This window comes from Emys orbicularis, chromosome 1 (genome assembly GCF_028017835.1).
Source record: "Emys orbicularis isolate rEmyOrb1 chromosome 1, rEmyOrb1.hap1, whole genome shotgun sequence".
Classification (NCBI taxonomy): Eukaryota; Metazoa; Chordata; order Testudines; family Emydidae; genus Emys; species Emys orbicularis.
In genome coordinates this window covers 362403850-362424460 of record NC_088683.1, presented here as the reverse complement: position 1 = coordinate 362424460, position 20611 = coordinate 362403850, and the positions used below count along the sequence as shown (strand labels likewise).

Sequence of the window (20611 nt, the reverse complement as noted above, 5' to 3'; positions counted from 1 at the left end):
CTCCAGACACTAATGAGTCTCCCACCACTCTGACATCATTAGCTGATGGCCCCTCTTCTCTGTATATGATCAGAAATCATAACTTCTCTTCTCCCTCTACACCTTATTTCTGGGCAATCTCATCCGCAAACACAAATTCAAAACCCGTTTCTCTGCTTTCAGCTCACAGATCCACCTCTCTGCTCCACATGGCTCAGGCAGAGCTCTGAATCTCCCTCCCCCACCCCCCTTAACCTCCACAAAAAAACCCTTCTGGCTACCTCCTTTCTCGAGTGCTATGGACACCACCACCTGGGCCTTGCAGCTTTCTCTAGGTCCTCACCTCCTGGCGATGTCTAAATCTTGCAGCTTCTTTCTGCAGACATTTCTAAGATATGGCCTTTCCCAGCTAGAGCTCTTATCTCTCATTACTGCCACTTCCTTCTCTCCCGCCTTGACAAATACAACCATGCTCTGCTTGGATCTATTCCAAATGCTGCTGCATGGGTCGTCTTCCTAGCCTGCCGCTTTGACCGTATCACCCCTCTCTTTGCACCCCTTCCCCTGGCTCCCCCCGTCTCTATCGGAGCAAGGCCCACCCTACCTATCACGTCCCCTACGCTATCGAGCTGTTGGGCAGTGCTTCCCCTCAGCCCATGAGGCAGCCTCCTCTGCCCATTGTTAACATTTCAAATAAGCCCCTTTCTGCCTTCTCCCCTGCTGCCCCTCACACAGAGACAACCCGTAACTCTGGATGGTGGGGAGCACAATTTAAAGGTTTGGGAGGGGGATGTGACTGCCCGACGCGTTGCCTATGGCCCCTTTTCCACTACCCTGGTGCCTTCCACACCTGCTGCAAGCCGGCTCCACCTTCCCCGCATACCCCTCACAGCTCCTTCCCCACTTACTTATCCCATCACCTCCCCACTGCGGGCACGGGCCAGAGCGGGCTCCAGACACCCACTGCCAAGCGGGTAACTGCGGCTGCGGGCGAGGAAGAGATGGGACTCAGAGGGCTTCCCTGCGCCCCCTCTGGCAGAGCTGTGCTGCCAGCCCCGTCTCTCTTCTCTGCTCTGGGCACCCCCTAGCGGGGCTCAGCGAGAGCGGTAGCTGCTGGTGCCTTTCCCAGGCACATCCCCCTTAACCGCGCTCAGCTCGACTCCCACCCTGGCAGAGATCTGGAGAGGCATGTCATGTGACTCCTCTCCCCCCAACGTGTCACCTCTGCCCTCACGCTTGGGAGGAGCGCCCTGTCTCCGTTAGCAGAGCTACCTCTTCGTCCTCCTTCAAATCCCTCCACAAAATTCTCCTGTGCTGTGATGCCTACAGAAAACGGGACAGTGGGCTGCAGGGATCCTAGAAATCCGTTTGCCACGGAAAAACCCGGAATTTGCGTTATTACAGAGAATCTTTAGTTTTTACAGTTTGTGAAAAAATAAAAAACACAGATTCACCATTCACTATGTTTTACTGAAAGTACCGGTGCCACTTATTCAATGCGCGCAACCTCCGCCGCGCGTGGTTGATTTTTGAACACGCTTTAAGTTGACATCACTAAACATACTCCAACAAACTGCTTCCGGCGTCGAGCAGTTACTCAGCGGCTTAGAGGGGTTCGTGTTTTAATGCGTCTCAAATTTCACTTCAGCCTCCAGACCGGAGTAAGCAAAGTTATGAAAAGGTGGTGGAAACTTTAAAAACTCCCCCTAAAGACTGTGTGTCTGAGTTTTGCAAAGACAAATTTCACGTTGATGGTAATGGGTTGGTCCGTGCTGTATGCAGCTAGGCAGCAGATTACGTTCAAAGGCAGGCAATTGTAGAACACATGGAAAGCGCTAAACATAAACTGAATGAAGAGAAACGAAGATGAGGCTGAAACAGCAGGACCATTGACAACAGTAGAGAAACAATACCCTGTGACAGGGTCGTTCTATTCATTTTATTTTATTCTAATAATGATTGATGGCAGTGGCAGGCTTCAAACTTGCCTAAACGTTGTAAATATATCCACGAAAGATTGTGTTCAACTGATACCTGTATAGATTGTGGCTAGGGGAACTAAGGTTCAGTGTTTCATTTTAATGGTGGAAAAACACTGAATTTTATGGTTTTTTTTATTGGAGAATTTGTTTTTATTAATCATGGAAAACAAGGAGATCCCTGGTGGTCAGGCATCCGGTGTGCTGAGACCCCCTGCCCATCCTGCAGACTAATAGTGTCTCATTGTTTCCCGGTACTCGCTGCTCTGTCTGGCTATATCCATCTGTTGTCTCTTAGATTATAAACTCTTGTGGGCAGGGACCATCTCTTAGTTCTTGTACAGCCCCTAGCACCATGGTCCGTGACTGGGGCTCCAAGGTGCTACGAGAATACAAATAAAAAATAATAATACCAATAATTATTAAGAGATTTGGGTAGCACCTTGAAGGATGGAAGATCTTTCTCTGGACGGGCTATCCCTCAGCAGACAGCATGATGAGGGTGTGGCATTCTGTACCTCGGGGGAACACCCTGCACCCCCATGTTCATCTCTATAATATGATTGTGTGGTATCCAATGCAAAGTTTGTCATGTTGGGTGTCTTCGGAAGGCTCACGCTGCACTGAGCATTGTTGTTATTCTAATGTTATAGGTTGTAATTTCACGTATACTGTATAGTTATGAGGCTGAAAATGTGTCTTCATGGCTTATAACAAGCCCAGGCAAAACTCTCCAGGAGCAGAGGGGCAGTTCACACCTCATCAGGGCATGTATGGGACAAACCCAGCCCAGCCTCACAGGAACAAAGGACACTGGCCTAGGCAGCAACAAAGGATCTGTTGGACTCTCGAGTGAGTCACCCCCCCTTCCCTTGGTGAGTCTGGGACTACGATGAGGTGATGCTCACCTGACTCTGAAGGGAGGGGGGTGGCAAAGCCAAGAGGGAAGAAAGAACATGATAAAAGGGAAAGACGTTTGCCATGCTCCCCTCTCTTCCACCTCCATCTACAGACACCACCACCAAGCGACTGAAGCACTGATCAACGGGGAGAGCCTGGCTGAAGAGCAACCAGCCAGCCTGGGGGAGAAGCATCTAAGTGTGTAAGGGCATTGAAAGTGTTAAGATCAGCTTAGAATGCGTTTTGCTTTTATTTCATTTGACCAAATCTGACTTCTTGTGCTTTGACTTATAATCACTTAAAATCTATCTTTGTAGTTAATAAATCTGTTTGTTTGTTCTACCTGAAGCAGTGCGTTTGGTTTGAAGTGTGTCAGGGACTCCCCTTGGGATAACAAGCCTGGTACATATAAATTTCTTTGTTAAATTGCTGAACTCATATAAGCTTGCAGTGTTCAGCGGGCATAACTGGACACTGCAAGATGGAGGTTCCTAGGGTTGTGTCTGGGACTGGAGATATTGGCTAGTGTCATTCGCTTGCACAATCCAAGAAGCGTCTGGCCAAAAGTGCTCACTCGTGTGCTGGGAGCAGCTTACATGCCGGAGGCTGTGTGTGAACAGCCCGGGAGTGGGGGTCCTCACAGCAGAGCAGGGTAATGCTGGCTCCCAGAGTCGAGGATTGGAGTGACCTAGCAGATCACCGGTCCAGATAACACCAGGGGAACGTCACAGAGGGGTTTCACCACAGTGTTGCTTCTGACCCTGTAACAGCTCTGTGGTCAGCCGAGGCTTTGGCATCGCGAGCAAGGAGCCAGAGTTAAAGGAGTGTCTCTCAGTAAGAGAAGCGTTGGGCCTTGTGAGGACACTGCCGTGACTCTCTGGACATCAGTGGCACTCGCAACATTGCAACAGTCCCTGCTCTGTTGGTTTCCATCCAGCCCCCACTCTGCCGCTGCTGAATGGGATGTCCCCTTGTCCCTATGTACGCAGGGCGGTTGATGTCTGTTGTGTTTGTGCCGGTCCCCAATGTGCCATATTCACCCTCTCCTGCCTCTTTCGTGTGTGCTCCTGATAGGAATATTAGGAGTTAGAGATGGAAGAGCCAGACTGGGGCACGTGGCCCAGCCAGCGTAGGAGTGTTCCTTCCAGTCTGTCCCCCGCTGTGTCAGCAGCCCAGCTTTTAATATCCTTATATCTCCCACCACTTCCCTTTGGGGAGACTATTACAGTCGAACACACTTGGCTCTCAGGGTTTTTTTGCTGATACTTAGTCTAAGGTGGGAGCTTCCTCATTTTCCAATCTGCTCTGTGGGTTCGTAGGCGACGTTCATGTTGGCTTGGGTCTTCTGGGTAAATTAATCAGCGTTATGTGGCTGACTTTGGGGCAAGCCGCTAGATTTGTTTGGCTGTCTGAAGCGAGGCTTCTAAAGCTGCACGCAGGGACCTGAACAAAGTGGCTTGATTTTCTCAGAGGTACTGACAGTCCACTGCTCCTGTTGACTTCTGTGGCATTCACGGGGGCTAAGGCGCTTGGATGCTGTGCTGATGAGGGCGGTATAAGACCCTGGATAGAATAGAACGGCCTGGTCTGAAAATCAGCCCACTTTGATCTAGACGGTATCAGGAAAATATTGGTCTTAGCGTCTCCGGGGCTCAGTTTTCCCCTCTGTAAAATGGGGTAAGAATCTCATGGGATTTAGTGGGACGCTTTGTGGAACAGCCCAAGGAAGAGTGGCAGGACCGGGCCTCTGTCCCCTCCCTGTTTGATGCTCTGAAGCCTGTTCACCTGCAGTGCGACGTTGCATTGGTACACGGGAGGTGGGTTGGAGGCTTGGTTCCCCTTCTCCAGGGGCTGTGATCAGCTAACACTTTGCCCAGTACGTTCTTAAGAGCTCTTTGATTGTTTCCCTCTAGGCGTGGATGCCATTTTGAAGCTCACCACGCGTTGGAGAAATGAACTGAGGTGGAGCTCCCCCGTCCCACGATGGAGGAAGGGGCATCCCTGCCCGTGGCTGAATGGCTCAGAGCCCTTCACCTGGACCAGTACCTGGAGAGCTTTGAGAAGAATGACCTCTGGAAGGTGTCGGACTGCAGGAACCTGACGGATGAGGCGCTGACCCGGATCGGGATCTTGCTGCCGGGCCATCGCAAGCGCATCCTCTTTGGGCTCCAGAAGGCCTTCATGGAGACTCCGTCAGCCACGGAGGGGCCTGTGGTAGCAGCGAGGAGGCCGGTCCCCATGAAACGCAACATTTTCCGGGTCAGCGCGGATGCCGTGACCACCCAGGCAGAGCCGGAGCTCAAAGGTGACTCGGTCATGCCAGCCAGCAGGAAGTCTCCTCTTCTCACGGAGCTGGAGAACCCTGCCGGCCTCTGCCAGGTGCCCCCACCCATCCCCCCCAGACTGGGGTGTCGCCCTCCCGTCAAGTTCTCCTCAGCGTCGCCTCCTGTCTCTGCCGAACTGTCCCCCACTGTCCCCTGTCGCTCCGAACCGCCCCCCTTTACTGACTTTGCCCCTCCGCTGCCCGCTCCTCTGCCAGCTAGAGACAAGCTCTCTCTGGGGCCAGTGGTCCCTGAAGGGAAGGGGAAACCACCGCTGCCCCCTTTGCCCGTGAAACGCCACCAGCTGGAGACCAAGCCCCTCTCCCTCAAGGTGCCCCCCCTGCCAAGCCGACCGCCCTTGCTGCCACCAAGGGCTTTGTCCCAGAGGACGGCCACCAGGTAAGGCGAATGGGAGAATCAGAAGGCTGATGACTGTGGAATCGGATGCAGGCCGGGGGGGTCGGGATAGGTGCCTTCACTGAGGGCCACGTCACCTGGCTCTTCTCAGGTCTCCCGAGCTAAGCCAGGTTAGGCTGGGTCCGTGCTTGGGCGAGGGACCTCTGAGGAAGCCCAGGGGCTGCTGGAACCATTGCTGGCCCCGTGTAGAGCTCAGTGCGCTTCTCGCCAGTCTGTGAATCCCGGCTCTGGGTCACCCGGTGCAGCCGTGGGTGAGAAGTCCAGGAAGGGTCTGAGGAAGTGCCTGAGCTATGTAGATGCGTCTGCACGTCCCAAACCCCTTTTCCTAGAGACGGTGCTTAGAGCCATCGACCCAAATGTTTGTGTGTCCCCTTGAAAATGGCCGGAGTGCTAATACTGGGCATCACGCAGCTCAGCGACCTTCTCCACCTTGTGACACTGGCTGAGGGACTCCCGTCTGGAAGGATGGACAGGACACTGGGCGCCCCGAAACAGACAGTGCAGGGGAGAGGGAGCTCAATCGCTGGGTGTAGATAGAAAGGGGGTTGTTCTGGGACAGGGCTGGGAGGGGGGCTTTCTCTCCGTAACTGCAGCACGAAGTCTTTGCCTAGCGATGGTCACCAAAGTCCCCACGGAGGCCACCAGATCGGCGTGAGTTACTGCTGGGTGTGCAGTCCAGTCAGCTGTGGCGCTCTGAGCTGGTGCTGGGGAATGTTAATGTATAGCAGGCTGCCGACTACAGAGATGAGACTTGGATCCCTGGCGGGCTTGTGTGTGTGTGTGTGTGTGTTGAGTATCACAGAAATCATTGATCTCCCTCAGGAGTGGCCCTACCCATTTTGCCAAACACCGGCAGCTGAGCAAAAATAAACCAACCACATCCGGCCAATCAGCAAAGCAAAAAACAAACAAACAAAAAAAGCAGGCCGCCAATCAGAGTGGCCAGTTACTTTTGTTCCAATCAGAATGGAGAAAAAAAAAAAAAGCCGAGTGGCACAGCAGTGTGGAAGTTGGGCCCAGGGTGACTGCCCCGCTCGCCCGCCCGCCGCTAGAGCTGGCCCTGGTGTCTCGTGTGGATGGGTGGCACTGTGTGGTGTTGATTTTGCTTCCCACGAACAGGGTGCGTTTTCTTCTCTCTATAAACGTTATAAACTTTGTAGGTCTAGTGGTTAGAGCTGGAGACTAGGACTTCTCTGGGGTTGGTGCCCAGGTCTGTCTCTGACTCAGCTGTGGGTACCTGGGCACGGGCCACGTTTTCCAGAAGTGGCCACAGATTTTTGTGTGCCCAGCTTTGGGGACCTCCCCCCATGCCTGCTGTTCAGAGGTCCAAGTGCCCAGCCCTGCCACAGATCAGGCCCCAGTAGGTCCCAACGTGGGCACCCCAAATTTGAGGCCACTCTTGAAAGTTTGGGCAATAATTTTTGTGTCCAAATTCCTCACCTCTACACTGGGGATAATAATCCTTCCGCACCACCCGGAGGGAGTGCCCAGGGCTTTGCTTATTATTATTTATTTGTATCATCCTCATACTCACAGCCTAGTCATGGCCCAGGACCTCATTGTGTTCGGCGCCGCACAAACACAGAAAAAACAGGTGGTCGCTGCTCCAGGAGACAGTCCTGGTCAGCGTGACAGGCTGTGGTCTCCGCACACGCAGACATGAGGCACTATATAAAGCTCAAAGCATGGTCATTGGTAGTGGTTTAGTAGACAGAGACGTGGCTTAGTGATCTGTACACAGGACCTGGGAGGAGGGACTCCGGAGGTACAGTCTTTCTAGGAACATGTACAGCTCCTATGACAGGAACGTCTGAGGCTGTTCTGACACTTGCTCCCTCTGTAGTTTGGAGCAAGTCTCGCAACCCGTGTGCCTCAGTTTCCCCCTCTCTGCAAGGGGGATAAAGATCCTTCCCTCCCTAGCGGAGGATAATTGTGCAGTCCTTTGAACATGAACCAGCACTGAACATCGTCTCGATATAGTGACTTTTCCCAGGTTTGTTCCTTCCAGGGAGATTTCCTGGGGTTTTCGGGAAGTGGCTCACCGGGGAAGCGGAGATGCTGCAGCCATGGCTGCTGGCCTTGGATAGAGTGATTGTCTCTGCCTAGCTCAGCGCATGATACAGCCGAAAAGGTGCTGTCTGTTTTATTTGGTGTAATGCTGCTCTCTAGTGCTGAATTCGTGCAACTGACGCCTAAGATCTGGGGGATGAAAATGACACACTAGAACAGTTAATGAATGTTCTGCAAACATTTCCGGTTGATAGTTTTAAATCTTGTAGAGAATTGGAAAGTAAATGCAAAGGGGAACTGCCTGCAAAATCAAGCTGATTCTTCCAGCAAGAGGAGCTGTCTGTACTCACTAACCTGCCTGAGAGGCGCTCAACTTCCCCCATAAGTTAGCCTCAGAGAGGCATTCCGTATCTATCTAGGTAGCTGTATGGTCCACATCTCCAGAGCATGCGAGCGCTGAACAGTCATTGCTAGATTGTACCCTCACAATATCCTGGTAAAGTACTACCCCTGTGGGGAACTGAGGCACAGGGCGGATTAAGTGACTTGCCTGAAGTCTCCCTAACTCTCTCTCTCTCTCTCTCTCACAGGCAGACAGACAGACAGGCTTAGCATCAATTCTTTGGTAGCATTGATCCATGTTTTACTCTTACTTCTAGCGTAAACATCAGAGAGTCCTGAAAATTTTGGATTTCAAATAAGAGGGCATCAACCCGAAAACGCTGAGAAACACTGCTCTGGATCATGTTTCCTCACCGTCAGCTCGCGTCCCAGTGCCTTTGTGAAATTAGCCACAAACAGCGGGGAAACTGGCCATGATCCCACTGACACAAACGCACAAAGCAGCTCCCAGAGCACCGGTAGTGACAAGCACATAGGATGTGTAAGATTACCTCCTTCACTGTGAAATGTCACGGCGTGTATTTACTGAGCGAGGGTCTCCGGCCTGCGTTATGCAGAGAAACTGTTTTTTAAAAGCTAATATATTACTAGGAAACTAAAAAAAAATTGTCGACAACTAAAACCCAACAGAGCAGAGATTTGTGGGGCAACACCAGGGGGTTGAGAAGGAGAGGAGAAAATGATTGAGAGCCTGTCTGAGCCTTCAGGACAGCTCTGTCGTGACTGTGGAAATGGTGCCAGTGAGCAAAGAATTAATACAAGATATGTTAATAATTCTTATGTGCATAGTCATTGTTTGGTTCTGTCTGTCTAGCTACCTTCACACACACCCGCCTGCCTGTCTGTCACTGTAATTCTGAGCGCCTGCCACATCAATAGCGACGTCCCTGGCGGACTCTGTGAAGTCTCTGGCTCGTCTCTCTGTTCGGGGTCAAGACTCTGGCTGGGGTTTTTGTTTTGATTTTTTTCCTACGCTGCGTGGGTGTGTGGGGTACATGGCAGACAGACATGGAAGGCAGGAGGACACTTAGGGCCAAATTGTGCCATCAGTTATTCACAGACAGCTCCCCACAGAAGGTTATGGGAGATGGGTATACGCAGCTGATAGCGGAATTTGGCCTTTATTATCAAAATTAGAGCTGGCGCAGGCAGGCACTGGCAGTGAGGGCCGGGGGGGAGCAGCAGGTCACACTGAGGTAGAATTTCTTCCATATCTATCTTGTGGGTTCCTCTAAGTTCTTCTTCGGGTGCTTGTTCGTGTCCATTCCAATCAGGTACGTGTGCGCTGCGTGCACAGCAGCCGGAAGATTTTCCCCCTAGCAGCATCCGTAGGGTCGGCCTGGGCGCCCCTCTGGACTCGCGCCTTCATGGTGCCCAATATAGGGCCCTGCCGACCTGCCATCCCCTCGGTTCCTTCTTACTGCCCATGACGGCTAGCTGGAACTTCCCTCGCTCTTGCTTCTGCAAGTGCCTTGAGCAGTGTGCCATTGTATTTTGTGTATAGTTAGTAGTTTTTCTTTTAAGTTAATAGCAGTAGTAGGCTAAGCTTTCGTTGTGGGGGTTCCCCCCCGTTTCTCCCCCACCGCCAGGGCATACCCTGGTTGCCGGGGTTCAAACCGTGTGAAGTCTGCGGAAAGTTGATACCAAAAAGTGACGCTTCTTGTTTGAAGTGCCTTGGCGAGAGTCACCAAAAGGGCAAGTGCCGCATTTCTAAAGGGTTTTGGCCGAGGACCCTTAAGGATCGCGAGCAGAGACTCAGGCGTATCCTCATGGAGGCAGCCATCCGCCCGCAATCCGACCCCGGGTTGGCGGAGCTCGTGCCGAGTGCCTCCTCCTCCGTGCGCAGCATACCGGCGCTGACAGCGCACGAGTCGGCTCCTAGAAAGGAGACTAAAGACTCCCGGCACCAACACGACACCGAACATAAGACTTCTGGTAGGCGCCGATCTGTATCCCTGGTGGCCTAGAAGAAAAAGAGGCAGGAGAGGGGGCACTCTCCCCTCCTAAGCCTAAGGAGACAGTGGCAGGGAGACCTCAGCCCACCCAGCCCACTTCGGCCCGGCAGCTCCCAGGGGCTCGTCAACTCCTGCCCCACAAGGGGTCCAGTCGAGTCCAGCCCACTACTGTTCTCTGGACCGTCATGGCCGGGACATTCAACTCCCCTCCACTCCGGAGACTTTTGAGGCAGCACAGGACCTTATTCGCCTGACGGCTCCGCCTTCTCCAAGGAGGGACGAGGCACGGGTGTTAGCCAGGCTGCCTATTCCATCGAGGGGCAAGCTGGCGTTGCTGTCACGCCGCTCCCCATCTCCGGCCGCCCACGGGGGGGGGAGGGGGGGGGACTGCATCAGTTCTCAGAGGCTCAGCACTGCTCTTCGGCACCACCCAGTACTGCTCCTCTGTGGTTTTCTTTTGGGAGTCCGAGGCGGAGTCCTATCGTTCGGATAGGTCCAGCAGCAGGAGGTCTAGATGTAGGTGACACCACCCGCCTCCTCCGGCACCGTGGCCACCTCAATGGCAACCACCAACTCAGTGGCCCTTTTGGACGCCCTGGGCTTATCATCAGGCCCAGAGTCTGAACCCAGCGTCGAGATCCAGATTGTTGTCGATCGCGTTGGCATCCGTCGCCCCTTTGCAGCAACTGGCAACGACTCCTATGCCCCCGCCTGCCGCTTTGAGCTCCGGTGCCGACGATCCCGGCACCGGCAGCCTTGGCACCATCGGCACGCCAGCCCCACGAGCACCACGACCCCCTGGGCGCCGAGGGCAGTGACCAGGGCCGGTGTTTTCGTCCTCGTCCTCCCCAGATGAGGCTGTTGTGGGCACGTCAACGGCCCTGGCCTTGGAGGAGAGTAGGGACCTGCCACAGTTGTTGCACAGGGTGGCCCAGAACCTGGGGATCCAGGCAGAGGCGGTGGTAGAGGATGCAGATCCCATGGTGGACATCCTCACCCTCTCTGGACCCTCGTGTATTGCGCTGCCACTTATTAAAACTATAAGTGAAACCACAAAAACATGGCGGCAGACCCCGGCCTCCTTGCCCCCCACAGCCAGGAGGAATGAAAGATGCTATTTCGTCCCCTCCAAGAGGTACGAGCACTTGTATGTTCACCCTCCACCCAACTCCCTGGTGGTGGATGCTGCGAACCAAAGGGAGTGCCAGGGGTTCCAGGGACCCTCTCCTAAAAACCGGGAGGCCAAAAAGCTTGACTTATTCGGGAGGAAAGTCTACTCCACCGGTGGTTTGCAGCTCCGGATGGCAAACCAGCAGGCCATCATTAGCAGATACTCCTTTAACTCCTGCGGAGCGATGGCCAAGTTTGCCGAGCTGCTGCCGCCAGACTCCTGTTCTGAATTTAAGGCCTTGGCGGAGGAAGGCAAACTCATTTCTAGGGCCTCCTTGCAGGCGGTTCTTGATGGTGCAGATGCGGCCGCCCGTACCATGCCTACAGGGGTGGCCATGAGGAGGTCCTCTTGGCTCCAGGTCTCTGGACTGCCTCACAAAGTCCAACAGACCATCCAGGACCTACCCTTTGGAGGTCAGGCGTTGTTTTCTGAAAAGACGGACAGAAGACTGCACAGTTTAAAAGACTCGAGGGCGAACCTCAAGTCCCTGGGTATACACCTCCCTGCCACACAACACAGGCATTTCAGGCCGCAACCTTCTCCACGGTTTTACCAGCAAAATGGACAAGACGGTTCCCAGAGGAGGAACAGGAGCGGCAGGAAGAGGCTGCACCCCAGACCAAGCCTTCTGCGGGCCAGAAGCAGGCCTTTTGAAGATGTGCACGAGGACAGCTGGCCACAGACAGGCTGATGGGCGAGCCCAAGGAGCCAGTGGAGTGGGGGGGTCAGCCTGGTGGTTGTTTCTAGTCCAGGTATATCGTGCTTCTGGCCAGAGGCTCTAGTCAGGCCAGGGGATTCGGTGGGGAGGGACAGGCTGCAGGGCAGAGCTGTAGAGCTCTTGTTTCTGGGCGCTGAGCACCAAGGACAGACGAGCTCTCTGGGGGTTCATTTTGAACCTGACCCATCTCACACTGGGTCAATGGAAGCTGGACCAGGGCCCCATGCAATCGACACACGTTTTCCTCTCAAAGTAGCGCATTTTGCATTTAGAAATAGACACAGGAGCTGGCGTCTGCGGCATTGTTTGTACAAATAGTGTCAAACTCCATGATACGCATCGTCCGGGTTAGGCCGACCCTTGCATCCTGAACAACGCCACCCTCAGCACTTCACAAACCATGGACCTGGGCGCTTTCTGAAATGCAGCCAGCTCTGGGGAGGAGGGTGGCAGCCGATTGGCTCATAGCACCATGGCTGGGGAGAGAGAAATTTTAGCCAAGGATGGTAGCCTAGCAGTATTTTAATGGGGAGGATCGGGGTTCCAAAAATGTCCCTCTTAGCAGCAATAAACTCTGTGATTCAATAGGATTCTCTTCATTGAAACAAAAACGCTTTCTCATACTCATAACTACAGAGGGAGGGAACCCGAGGGAGGGAATCCACCCGGACCAACGAACTTATCAAGGTGCTTGTTGAGGGGACAATGTATCGTGCGTTCCTGAAAAGAGACTGTGTGCACGTGGCTGGCGTAGCGCAGGGCTCAGTATGTGTGGGCGACTCGCAGGGTCACAGGAATCATCCACCTTCCAAAATAATTCCAAGGACCAGCTTGTTGCTTGTTGCAACTTGGTCCACGCCAACGTGAAGCCGTGTGCAGGGGGAACTTGGAGCCCCGTGGTTCTAGCACAGAGGTGGGCAAATTACGGCCCACCGGCCACATCCGGCCCTTGTGACCCTCCTGCCCGGCCCCTAAGCTCCTGCCCCGGGAAGCTAGCCCCTGACCCCTCCCCCGCAGCCCCCCTCCCCCGCACCCTCAGCTTGCTCCACCGCCAGTGCAATGCTCTGGGCGGCGGGGCTGCGAGCTCTTGCCGGGCCTGACCCGGTGCTCTGTGCTGCGCGGTGGTGCGGCTGGCTCCAGCCGGGCGGTGCGGCTGCCTGACCCGGTGCTCTGGGTGGTGCAGCTGTAGCGCCACCTGCCACCGGTGCTCCAGGCAGCGCGGTAAGGGGGCAGGGAGTAGGGGGCATTAGATAGAGGCAGGAAAGTTCGGGGTGGTGGTCAGTGGGCGGAGGTGTGGATAGGGGTCGGGGTGATCAGAGGGTGGGGAACAGGGAGGTTGAATGGGGGCGGTGTCCCAGGGGAGCAGTCAGGAAGGAGAGGGGGGGTTGGATGGGGTGGCAGGGGGCAGTCAGGGGCAGGGGTTCTGGGGGCAGTCAGGGAGAAGGAGTGGTTGGATGGGGAAGGGGTTCCGGGGGGGCAGTCAGGAATGAGAGGAGGGGTTGGATGGGGTGGGGGGGCAGTCAGGGGTGGGGGTTCCGGGGGCTGTCATGGGAGAGGGAACTGGGGGATTGGATGGGGCAGGAGTCCCGGGGGGGCCATCAGGGGGCGAGAAGCAGGAGGGGTTGGCTAGGGACTGGGGCCGGGCCACGCCTGGCTGTTTGGGGAGGCTCCGCTAACCGGCCTGCCATACAATTTTGGAAACCCAATGCGGCCCTCAGGCCAAAAAGTTTGCCTGCCCCTGTTCTAGCAGGAGCCAAACGTGATGGCAGAATTTTAAGAAGGGGCTCCCTGGAGTCAGCACCTCACTGGCAAAGAAACTCTACACTAATGTTTGCACAGAGCCAATCAGAATATTGTCGATTCCGATCTCATCTGGAAAGAGCCTGACTCAGTGGACTGCACACAACAGTGGGCACTGGAGTCGTGGGCTGTGTTCCTGGCGCTGCCACAGACTCTGTGTGTGAGCCGGGACAAGATGCGTCACCTCTCCGTGCCTCAGTTTCCCCATTGGAAAACTTTCCAGGGGCATTGCTACCGTTGTAAAGAGCTTTGAGATCTCTGGATGAAAAAGTGCCGGGTATTATTATTTATTAACTCTAAATAATGGAAAAGGGCCCATATTTGGCAGGCTCCAGCGTACAGGAGAAGGCGGTTATCCAAGGGAACAGGAATAATTCAGGGTTCCAGTAAGGGGAATTTCCCCGGCAAATGCCGAGCACTGTGCTGGGAGAGATCTAAATTCAGGTCCTTTTCTGGGGGGTTTCTCTGGAGAGCGCAAGTTCTCCTATAAACAGAATAAACCCAACAACGACGGCAGCAACATGAGGATGAAGAGCCCGATCCTGCAAGGTGCTGGGGCCCTGCTGACGTCCGTGGCCGTTGAGGATGCTCAGCATCTCACAGGATGAGGCCCCAGGATAGCTTTAACAGTTAGGTAGGGCTTTTTCTCTGAGGTGCTTTGCAAACCAGGGCCTGATGAAATGCATCCTAGAATACTCAAGGAGCTAATAGAGGAGGTATCTGAGCCTCTAGCTATTATCTTTGGAAAATCATGGGAGACGGGAGAGATTCCAGAAGACTGGAAAAGGGCAAATATAGTGCCCATCTATAAAAAGGGAAATAAAAACAACCCAGGAAACTACAGACCAGTTAGTTTAACTTCTGTGCCAGGGAAGATAATGGAGCAAGTAAATAAGGAAATCATCTGCAAACACTTGGAAGGTGGTAAGGTGATAGGGAACAGCCAGCATGGATTTGTAAAGAACAAATCATGTCAAACCAATCTGATAGCTTTCTTTGATAGGATAACGAGCCTTGTGGATAAGGGAGAAGCGGTGGATGTGGTATACCTAGACTTTAGTAAGGCATTTGATACGGTCTCGCATGATATTCTTATCGATAAACTAGGCAAATACAATTTAGATGAGGCTACTATAAGGTGGGTGCATAACTGGCTGGATAACCATACTCAGAGAGTTGTTATTAATGGTTCCCAATCCTGCTGGAAAGGCATAACAAATGGGGTTCCGCAGGGGTCTGTTTTGGGTCCGGCTCTGTTCAATTTCTTCATTAACGACTTAGATATTGGCATAGAAAGTACGCTTATTAAGTTTGCAGATGAAACCAAACTGGGAGGGATTGCAACTGCTTTGGAGGACAGGGTCATAATTCAAAATGATCTGGACAAATTGGAGAAATGGTCTGAGTTAAACAGGATGAAGTTTAACAAAGACAAATGTAAAGTGCTCCACTTAGGAAGAAAAAATCAGTTTCACACATACGGAATGGGAAGAGACTGTCTAGGAAGGAGTACGGCAGAAAGGGATCTAGAGGTTATAGTGGACCACAAGCTAAATATGAGTCAACAGAGTGATGCGGTTGCAAAAAAAGCAAACATGATTCTGGGATGTATTAACAGGTGTGTTGTGAGCAATGACACGAGAAGTCATTCTTCCGCTCTACTCTGCTCTGGTTAGGCCTCAGCTGGAGTATTGTGTCCAGTTCTGGGCACCGCATTTCAAGAAAGATGTGGAGAAGAGCAAAAAGAGAGAAGAGCAACAAGAATGATTAAAGGTCTTGAGAACATGACCTATGAAGGAAGGCTGAAAGAATTGGGTTTGTTTTGTTTGGAAAAGAGAAGACTGAGAGGGGACATGATAGGAGTTTTCAGGTATCTAAAAGGGTGTCATAAGGAGGAGGGAGAAAACTTGTTCACCTTAGCCTCTAAGGATAGAACAAGAAGCAATGGGCTTAAACTGCAGCAAGGGAGGTCTAGGTTGGATATTAGGAAAAAGTTCCTAACTGTCAGGGTGGTTAAACACTGGAATAAATTGCCTAGGGAGGTTGTGGAATCTCCATCTCTGAAGATATTTAAGAGTAGCTTAGATAAATGTCTATCAGGGATGGTCTAGACAGTATTTGGTCCTGCCATGCAGGCAGGGGACTGGATTCGATGACCTCTCGAGGTCCCTTCCAGTCCTAGAATCTATGAATCTATGAACATCAATTAATCCTCATCACGCCCCGGGAGGCGGGTAAGCCACGTCTATCTGTTTTGGGGACTGTTTTACCCCCTTTGTTGCATTTGCAAATAGCATGTGTATGTGTGATATTCATAGAATCATAGAATATTGGGGTCGGAAGGGACCTCAGGAGGTCATCTAGTCCAACCCCCTGCTCAAAGCAGGACCAATCCACAACTAAATCAAATATTGAATGTACACAGGCACTGAGACAGAACTGGCCATAGCTTAGACATCTAGGGGCTCATTCCTCACTCCAGCGACTACACGTGCTTCCAACACTGATGTAATACAGCAGTGACCAAGCCCCTGGATACATCTCCAAATAAGGGGAGAGCCCTGATATTCCTGCAGGGGCTGAGTGCATTCTGGTGATCTGGGTGTTACTTTCTCCGGGTACCTTATTTCCTATTGTAGCCAGCGATATTCATGTGATTCACATGCTCCGAACCATCATCCCAGCCCTGTGCCCCAAACACACACAGAGACAGAGGGCTCGAGTCTCTTCTGCCCTTGCCCTGTTCATTGTTGTGCAAGTTGGACTGAGCTTGCCCCTTTTTTGCAGAGAAGACTGCCCAGGGCAGCAAGGGAGTGGAGAGTCAGACCCCCCCAGTAGGTGGTGCTGTTCCCTTGATGTCACTAACCAGGTGATGTCCCAGAATGGTGGTGTGCAGCTGGAGGGTCCATCTTTTGAAGGAGAGGTGGAATCGAAGGGCTGGCCCACATGTGGTTATTAAAGATCCTGTGAAACACTGAACGGCAGCAAGGAACTCCACCCTAGTGTCCTGCAAAAATCCCTAATCTGATAGCTACATTCTGCCTACATCAGCTCCCCCTGTGGCTGCGAGGGACAAGGTATTCTTCTTCACTTCCTGTCCTAAACCATTTGTATTGGGCCTGCGTGGTGCTAAATAAAGGGTATGAAAATTCCACCCGGCCCCTCGTCCGTCGGACCCGTTCTCTGGAGGGCGAGGGACCCAAGTGATTGAATTCTGCAGAATCGAAGGTTTCGTTTACCACCGAAAAGGAAGTTTCGAACCTCAGGCTCGCGGGGACAGTGAAGGACTGATCCAAATAGGAATGGATGCGCTCATGTCTTTCAGCACCTGCAGGCAAACCACTCCGCTGCCTCAGCTGCTGTTCCTAGGTGTCCCAAGCTATGAATGAAACGAAGCCGCCTCTCCCTGCTGCTTTTCACCCACAGCAGTGAAAGTAGCAGGAATCATGCCGGTTTTATAGCATCCCAGGCAGGGCGTGAGGACAACGCCTGCTCTTTGAGTTATCCACAAGAAGCGAATCTGTGGGATATAGTTACTCCGTTAATCAGTACCTCTGGATTTCCCAGTGCCCCCTGTACCTGTCCTTCAGCTTGGCCTGGGACTGGCTGTGTTTGTGTGCCATTGTACAGTGTGGAAAAATAAATACCAATAAGATAGATGGCCCTTTAAATTCAGGCGGGGGGACTAGTAATGTAAATCTTGGTCTGTTGTGCTTCTTGGCAGCCATGGTAACCTCCCTTTATGCTGTGTGGTTGGTGGTAAGCAGCCAGCAGCACAGCAGTGCAAGGTCTGGGAGGTGTCACTTTTTGGGGGTGAGAGGAGGAAGTATTAGCCCCAGTGAATTCTGGGTGGCGTTTGTTTTTTTCTTGCTTTGGTGGGCCTGCTCTTTCAGGAAGTATTGTGCGGCTCAGAGAGAAGGTCAGCCCGGAGAAAGAGAGCGAGGCCGTGGGGTGTGTGTGTGTGTGTGCGCGCGCCGGAGGACTTTCTGGACAGCCAGTGCCTTGTGTGAAGTTTGCAGAGGGAGCGTGAGTGGGGGCAGGTTTCTTGCAGAGTCTCCAGCTGGAAGTATAAAAGCGCATTGTGTTGTGCTTTCCCGGCTGTATCCCAGAGACAGGGATGAGAATCTCACCGCTGCCTTCCCAGGTGAGGACTTGGGTTTGAATTTTGATTGATGAAATGCGGGGTTTGTAAAATTAGCAGCTGAGAGACGGGCTGGTGGGGGTGGGGGAGGTGCATTCTGTGTTTCAACAAGCTTTCTTTCCATTTCCTTATCCACATAGTAGTTTCTCTCTCTCTCTCTCACTTTCTCTTCATCTTTCTATCAGTGGGTTGTTTTGCTGATCTTATCTACAGCTATTTTAAATCCTTAGTGGCTGAATAATAGTAAAAGGGTTGGGGAAAAGTATCTGTGGAAGCGTTAATCTACATAAGAACCTACGAACAGCCATTCTGGGTCAGACCGATGGTCCATCTCGCCCAGTATCCTGTCTCTGACGGTGGCCGGTGCTAGATGCTTCAGAGGGAATGAACAGAACAGGGCAATTTTCAAGTGATCCATCCCGTCGTCCACTCCCATCTTCTGGCATCCAGAGGTTTAGGGACATGCAGAGCCCGGGGTTGCGTCCCTGACCATCTTAGCTAATAGCCATTGATGGACCGATCCTCTATGAATTTATCTAATTCCATTTTGAACCCACTTATGCTTTTGGTGACGATACTACATTCTACTACAGGGGTCGGCAACCTTTCAGAAGTGGTGAGCCGAGTCTTCATTTATTCACTCTGATTTAAGGTTTCGCGTGCCAGTAATACATTTTAACGTTTTTAGAAGGTCTCTTTCTATAAGTCTATAATATATAACTAAACTATTGTTGTATGTAAAGTAAATAAGGTTTTTAAAATGTTTAAGAAGCTTCATTTCAAATTAAATTAAAATGAGAGCCCCCCGGACCGGTGGCCAGGACCCGGGCAGTGTGAGTGCCACTGAAAATCAGCTCGCGTGCCGGCTTCAGCACACGTGCCATAGGTTGCCTACCCCTGTTCTATTACAATGTACTGGTTAGAATTTGACCCCAACAACAATGTCACTTTGAAGCAACTGGTCACTATCAGAGACAGGAGACTGGGCTAGATGGAGCACTGGGCTGATCCCGTGATGCTGCGTTCCGGTATTGCTGCCTCCTGGGGAAACGATAGATTACCGATTGCTTTTAGGTTGCTCTGATATCAGGCATGTTCATTGCTCGTTGTGTGTCCTTGTGTGTCCGTGGTGTCCTTGCTCCTGGCTGGGGACAGAAAGAGCGGAATTGCTAGGTAGGACCCCTCTGGGTATGACTTACCATCCTGTAAAGGAATTGGGTAACTTCAAAGATTCCCATCTGTGGAAAGGAATTGATTAAATTCCACAAGTCATTGGTTTCCATGTGTCTCGCCACCCAGTCACCTTAGATAGCAACAGGGCCTGGTTCTGAGCTGCCATTCAGATCTTTCACTGGCCGGAGAGAACCTCGGCAGGGGGACCGGCAGCACCCATCCCATTGCTCTGGGCTTCCTTTGCCACAGACGCGTTTGGTTGTTTTAAGCAGCGGTTCTCAAACTGTCGGTCGGGACCCCAAAGTGGCTTAGATACTGGGGTCTGGGGATGAAGCCCGAGTACCACTGCCCAGGCCGAAGCCAAAGCCCGAGGGCTTCAGCCCTGAGTGGCGGGGCTCGGGTTACAGGCCCCTTGCCTGGGGCTGAAGCCCTTGCGCTTCAGCTTTGGCCCCCCTGGTCTGGAGTGGTGGGGCTCGGGCTTTGGCCCTCCTGGGGTCGTGTAGTAATTTTTGTTGTCAGAAGAGGGTCACGGTGCAGTGAAGTTTGAGAACCTGTTTTAAGAACATCCGCAGTGTTTCTGGGTTCTTTCCAAGCCGCCCAGTCAGTCTTCTCACGTCATTATCTTCTCTCCTGCCCGGAGGGAGGCCCGGGGCTGTAAGAAGAGGGTTAACAGGATTCTTGCTCTGAGCAGGGAGGCAGATGTGCGAGAACAAAGGGAGCCCTGTTCGGGGCTACAGAGCCAGCCAGGCCATGTCTGGGGCCTTTTTGCGCTGGTGCTCTCTCCGCTGCGTTGCCATCGTGGTGCGCTGCTTTCCTGTCCTTGGCTCGATCTGCTTCTTGCGGCCTCTGCTGGAGGTGAGCTGACCTGTAACGTTCTTGGTGGTTTCATCTGGTGGTGAAAAGGGGAAGAGGACAAGCATCTGTTCTCCAGGAATTTGCTCAGTCCAGTTACAAATGACTCCAGCTGCCGATACTGGCTGGTAACATGTGCCAGTGGCGATGGCCGCGCCTGGACGCTGCGATAGTGGGCAGGGCCGGCTCCAGGCACCAGCCCACCAAGCTTGTGCTTGGGGCGGCACCCAGAGGGGGGCGGCGCGGCGCTCCGGCCGCCGGGGAGAGCGGGGCCACAGCCGGGCTCGCCGCCCTCCCCCCAGCGCTCTGGCCGCCCTCCCCCCCCCCCGCCCTCTCGCCGCCCTGCCCCCGGCACTCTGGCCGCCGGGGGGAGAGCCGAGCCCCGCCGGGGCTCGCCGCCCTCCTCCCAGGGCTCCGGCCGCCCTCCCCCCCCGGCGTCCTCCCCCTGGCCGCCGGGGGGAGAGTGGAGCCCCCGCCGGGGCTCGCTGCCCTCCCCCCCCCGGCGTCCTCCCCCTGGCCGCCGGGGGCAGAGCGGAGCCCCCACCGGGGCTTGCCGCCCTCCCCCCGGGGCTCCGGCCGCCCTCCCCCCCGGCGCCCTCCCCCCCACCGGGGCTCGCCGTCCTCCCCCCGGGGCTTCGGCCGCCCTCCCCTGGGGCGGCAAAAAAGCCAGAGCCGGCCCTGATAGTGGGTGCTTTGGAAATGCATGATTGCGAAGGGCCAAACCTCCAGCCTGTGCCGAGGGCAGTAGGCTGGGTGGCTCTGTGTCTGCTCCTACCTTGGGGCCCCGCTGTCA

At 53.4% G+C, this 20611-nt stretch overlaps 1 protein-coding gene across 1 annotated transcript in view; it reads left to right on the top strand.

Moving 5' to 3' along the window:
• The window catches only part of ARAP1 (ArfGAP with RhoGAP domain, ankyrin repeat and PH domain 1), a 232725-nt gene that overhangs the window by 93683 nt on the left and 118431 nt on the right, over positions 1–20611 (top strand). The window contains exon 3 of the mRNA XM_065423386.1: positions 4772–5578. Within this exon, the coding sequence (XP_065279458.1) occupies positions 4842–5578 (737 nt within the window). The 5' untranslated portion in view covers positions 4772–4841. The remainder of the gene's footprint in view (positions 1–4771; positions 5579–20611) is intronic.